The 5,123-nt window shown below is 39.7% G+C and overlaps 1 protein-coding gene across 3 annotated transcripts in view; it reads right to left on the bottom strand.

Annotated features, from left to right (window-relative positions):
• CCDC30 (coiled-coil domain containing 30) overlaps positions 1-5,123 on the bottom strand; it is a 148,253-nt gene that overhangs the window by 104,678 nt on the left and 38,452 nt on the right. For 2 of the 3 annotated variants that reach the window (XM_024744773.1, XM_024744774.1), the window contains exons 8-9: positions 3,590-3,705; positions 1,109-1,183 (exon numbers count right to left, since the gene is read on the bottom strand). In XM_024744773.1, coding sequence (XP_024600541.1) covers positions 1,109-1,183; positions 3,590-3,705 — 191 coding nt within the window. Of the gene's footprint in view, positions 1-1,084; positions 1,184-3,589; positions 3,706-5,123 lie in introns of all 3 variants that reach the window. The other variant, XM_024744775.1, reaches the window with a different exon arrangement.

Genomic DNA, 5,123 nt, shown 5'->3' with positions numbered 1-5,123 from the left:
GAAGGGAGGAAGGGAGGTAAAGAAGGAAGGAAGGAAGGGAGGGAGGGAGGGGAAGAAGGAAGGAAGGGAGGGAGGGAAAGGAAGGGAAGGGAAGAGAAACTAAGAAAGGAGGAAATCTGAATAAATGTTCAAAATGCTTCTATTGGAATAAATACTGGAAGGATAAATAAGAAACTAATAAAAATAGTTACTAATAAGTCAACTTCTGTAAATTAGAGCATCACAAATGGGTGCTCTGGGAAAAATTTTGGTAAAAGTTACGGAAGTCTTGCCTGGAAATTCCTTCTTCCCTTCCTTCCTTCTTTCCTTCCTGCCTTCTCTCCTTCCCACCCTTCCTTCCTCCCTTCCTTCCTACAAAATGCATTATTTACCTACAAGAGAGTTCTGGAAGACAAGAAGGATACAGGCTCCTTGGGTGGGGAAACAATAAATCCAGTGGCTATAGTTTCCTTGCTACCGAGGAGGTTGGGGGTATAGGGCCCAGGGAGTTACAGTAAGAACAAGCTCTGGTGAAGGAGATCCCTCAGCAACAGGGATGTCACTCATCTTAGGTGTGTGAGAGGAAAGGCAAAGCAGTCTAGGTCCTTGAGCTGAATATCTGAAATCGCCCTCTCTACAACACACTGGCTCTTGCTTCCATCTGCCTTGTGTTTGATCACTTTGCCCACCCCTTCAGAGGCCGATCGTTCTGAAAAGATTAGATGCTGTGCACACTGGAGCCTAAACCATATTAGTTCTCTATGATATGTGGTTCCAACTACCCACTCCCCTATCACTAGTTGATTCTGTAAGGCAACTTCATTTTGATGATTAAAAATGCCCAAGTTGGTTGTATCTTTGTAAGAGTCTTTTTTCTTTAACGAAACCCATTATATTTTTCATATTAATTGTTCCCTGTGGGGAGGAAGTGAACAGAAACATATCCTCTGTACCCCAATTTCTTCCTCCATACTCCCTGGCAAAGCAATAGAAAAAGGCAGGCAAGAGGAAAACAGCAAATGCTCAGCACCTATTGCTCTGGTGCACTCTTGTGAAATGCAACTCGCTTCAAAATTATAAGTCAGAAAGAACATAATTTTAATACCTCTACTTTCTGTTCAGCACCCACCATTTTTCCAGGAGAGTGGTTTCCAAGTTGCTTATTCTCTTGAGATTCACAAATTTCTCCTTTAAGCCTTTCAACCTGAAATACAAAAGCATTTTAAATACAAAAGTGAGGTGGGGGGGCTTCCCTGGTGGCGCAGTGGTTGAGAGACCGCCTGCCGATGCAGGGGACACGGGTTCGTGCCCCGGCCTGGGAAGATCCCACATGCCGCGGAGCGGCTGGGCCCGTGAGCCATGGCCGCTGAGCCTGCGCGTCCGGGGCCTGTGCTCCGCAACGGGAGGGGCTGCAACAGTGAGAGGCCCACGTACCGCAAAAAAAAAAAAAAAAAAAGTGACGGGGGATGCTTTGTTTTAAAAATATACAAGCTATATATGAATACATTCTTTGTGTAAAAAAATTTAAACAACATATAGGTATATAGAGCAACAAGTGATCTTTTCCTTCACATAACTCTACCCCACAATCCCGTTTCTCTTTCCAGAAGTAATAATGTTTGGGATATACCTTTCCTGAACTTTATCTCACATGTATGTGTATGTTTGTGTATATATAAAACATAAACATATGTTTAACATACATTAAACATATTTTACCAGTATCAGATATACAAATTTACAGAGATTTAGACAACTTGAACAGTGTTTATTCATTCTTTCTTATGATTGCACTTTAAAACTTAGGCTAAAATATACATAACACAAAATTTACCATTTTAAGCATTTTAAAAAATTTTTATTTATTTATTTTTGGCTGTGTTGGGTCTTCATTGCTGCGCGCAGGCTTTCTCTAGTTGCCGCGAACGGGGGGCTACTCTTCGCTGTGGTGCACGGGCTTCTCATTGAGGTGGCTTCTCTTGTTGCGGAGCACGGGTTCTAGGTGGGCGGGCTTTAGTAGTTGTGGCACGCGGGCTCAGTAGTTGTGGCTCGCGGGCTCTAGAGCGCAGGCTCAGTAGTTGTGGCGTACAGGCTTAGTTGCTCCGTGGCATGTGGGATCTTCCGGACCAGGGCTCGAACCTATGTCCCCTTGCATTGGCAGGCAGATTCTTAACCACTGCGCCACCAGGGAAGCCCCTTAACCATTTTTAAGTATACAGTTGAGTAGCACTAAACACATTCCCATTACTGTGCAACCATCACCACCATCCGTCTCCATAATTCTTTTCATCTTGCAAAACTGAAACCCTACACCCATTAAACAATAACTCCTCATTATGCCCTCCCCCACAGCCCCTAGAAACCACCATTCTACTTTCTGGCTCTATGATTTCTGACTACTCTAGGTACCTCATATAAGTGGAATTATACACTATTTGTCTTTCTGTGACTCGTTTATTTCAATTAGCATAATGTCTTCAAGTTTCACCCATGTTGTAGCAATTTCTTTTTAAAGTGGAATAATATTCCATTGTATGTGTACACCATACTTTGTTTATCCATTTATCTGTCAATGGATGCTTGGGTTGCTTCAACCTTTTGGCTATGAACATGAGTGAACAAATATATGTTCAAGTCCCTGCTTTCAATTCTTTTGGGTGTATACCCAGAAGCAGAATTGCTAGATCATATGGTAACTCTATGTTTACTTTTTATTTATTTTATTAATTTTTTTATTTTTTGTGGTATGTGGGCCTCTCACTGTTGTGGCCTCTCCCGTTGCGGAGCACAGGCTCTGGACGCACAGGCTTAGTGGCCATGGCTCATGGGCCTAGCCACTCCGCGGCATGTGGGATCTTCCCGGACCGGGGCAGGAACCCGTGTCCCCTGCATCTGCAGGCGGACTCTCAACCACTGCGCCACCAGGGAAGCCCCTATGTTTACTTTTTAAAGGAAGTCCCATACTGTTTTCTACAGTGGCTGTACCATTTTACATTCTTAACAACAATGCACAAAGGGTTCCAATTTCTCCACTTCCTCATCAACATTTGTTATTTTATATTGTTTTGATAATAGCCATTCTAATGAATATTTATTCATTCTTGCAACAAAATTTCTTGAGCACTTATTATATGCCAGGCATTGTATTAGACACTAGAGATATGATTGTGAAATGAATATAATTAAAATTGAAGTGACATATAGTATATTTAGAACTTGGAAGTACATATTAAAAATCAATAAATTCCTAAGAAGAAATGATTCAAAAACATAACACAGCTACGGGTTTAGTATTAATAATCTCAAACTTTGGTAAATGTGATAGGTATAAACTATTATCTAAATCCTTATTAAAAAGAAAAGATCCTAAACTGACACAGTAGCAGTGACATCACTGTTCAGCATATGTAGTTAAAATGTATAAAACAGAAATACTGATAGAAAGCATCTAGGTCAAAGCACAGCTCTACCTGGGATGCTATAGCCACCAGAATCAGTCTTCACTAATGACCAATAAATGATGTATTGATACATCTAGCTTGCTTAGCTGCTGACTGTTACTATTCTATACACGTTTAAATTAACTCTAAGAAAAAATTAAATAACTTACCTCTTCGCCAAGTACCTTTCTTTCTGAGTCAAGTGATCGAACTCGATTTCTTAAAGCCAGAATTTCCTCATCCAGTCTCTGATTATGTTCCTTTGCTTTCCGTAGGTCAACTGAGTCTAAAACAGGGAAAATGTAGTTGACTCAACTGGACCGAAGTTTTAATTTGGGGGCGTTAACTCTAAAAACTGAGGAAGTGCTGTTTCCTGCCGTTCTTGTGAGTCCTACTGTGTCTCTGCATATGTGATTCTCCACAAAGAAGAGCTGTTAGACTCTCAAGTCCAGCCCTAGAATGTTCTACCAACTAATGAAACAGAACAGATTGTTTTTTATTTCTCATACCGGTCTAATGAGCTGGACTTTTTGAGTATAGGGTTTCCAGCAATAGAGGACCTGGAATTTTAAAACAATTGAGCCTGCCTTCTAAAAGTGAAACCACTAAAAAAATCATCTTCCTGGTGGTCCTGTGGTCCTGTCTCTCTTACACACCTCATATATTCCTCACATATTCCTAGATACTTCTCTTGCACTCATTAACTGCAGGGCATCCACAGACAGCTGATGTAGTGAGCTAGGGGTAGTGAACGGACAGACTGTAAAGTGAAATCAAGTTGCTTCATCAAAACCATCTTTCTCCTGTAGCACCTCTGCCTGTAGGCTACTCTCAGCTCAGCACCTCATGTTAAGACCTGCTCTTTCCAGCACTCATCAAAGTGTCAATAGTACAAACTTGTTGCCTGTAACTTTCCTGGATTTGCAGCTGTTTCTTTTTTCACTTATGTTTCTCCTATTTTTCTTTTGCTGCTTTAGTCTCCTTTGTTTTCCTTCTTCATTGCCTGTTCTGTTTTTGCTTGTATTTTTCTTTCTTCATTTTTTCTTTTGTTTCCCTTACTACCCTCTTTTTTTCCTTAGTGTGTAAATTTTTTTAACTTGAAAAATGCTGAAAACACACCAAAAAGAAAAAAAAAAAGCATTCACAATCCATATACATATATGGAGGACAAGATTTGTTCTACCTTTTGCATATGCAATTTAAAACAATTTAAACGATGCTATGCAACACTGTCTGCAACTTTACCACCTGTGAATGCATCATGGATATCTTTACAGGACAACTCTTATAAAGTCATTTTCCATTTCTTATTTGGAACTATTTTTTAATTGAGGTATAATTTATATACAATATAATGTATATATCTTAAGTGCTCAATAAATTTTGACAATTTTATATACCCACGAACTTCCCCTGAAAAAAATATAGAATATCTCCATCACCCCATAATGTTCCCTCAAATCCTTTCCTGTCAGTTCTCCATTCCCACCCACCCCTACAAGCACTTTCTGACTTCTATCACATAGACTAGTTTGGCTCGTTCTTGGTTTTCATAGAAATAAAATCTTACAATACACATATGTTTGTGTCAGGCTTCTTTCACTCAATATATACAGTATTTTTGGGATTCATTGGTGTTTTATCAATAATTTGTTCCTCTTGACTCTTTAGTTCATCTTTTTTTTTTTTTTTTTTTTTTTTTTT

The sequence above is a fragment of the Neophocaena asiaeorientalis genome, unplaced genomic scaffold (genome assembly GCF_003031525.2).
Source record: "Neophocaena asiaeorientalis asiaeorientalis breed wild unplaced genomic scaffold, Neophocaena_asiaeorientalis_V1.1 scaffold478, whole genome shotgun sequence".
Classification (NCBI taxonomy): domain Eukaryota; kingdom Metazoa; phylum Chordata; class Mammalia; order Artiodactyla; family Phocoenidae; genus Neophocaena; species Neophocaena asiaeorientalis.
This window is presented reverse-complemented; position numbering and strand designations above follow the sequence as displayed.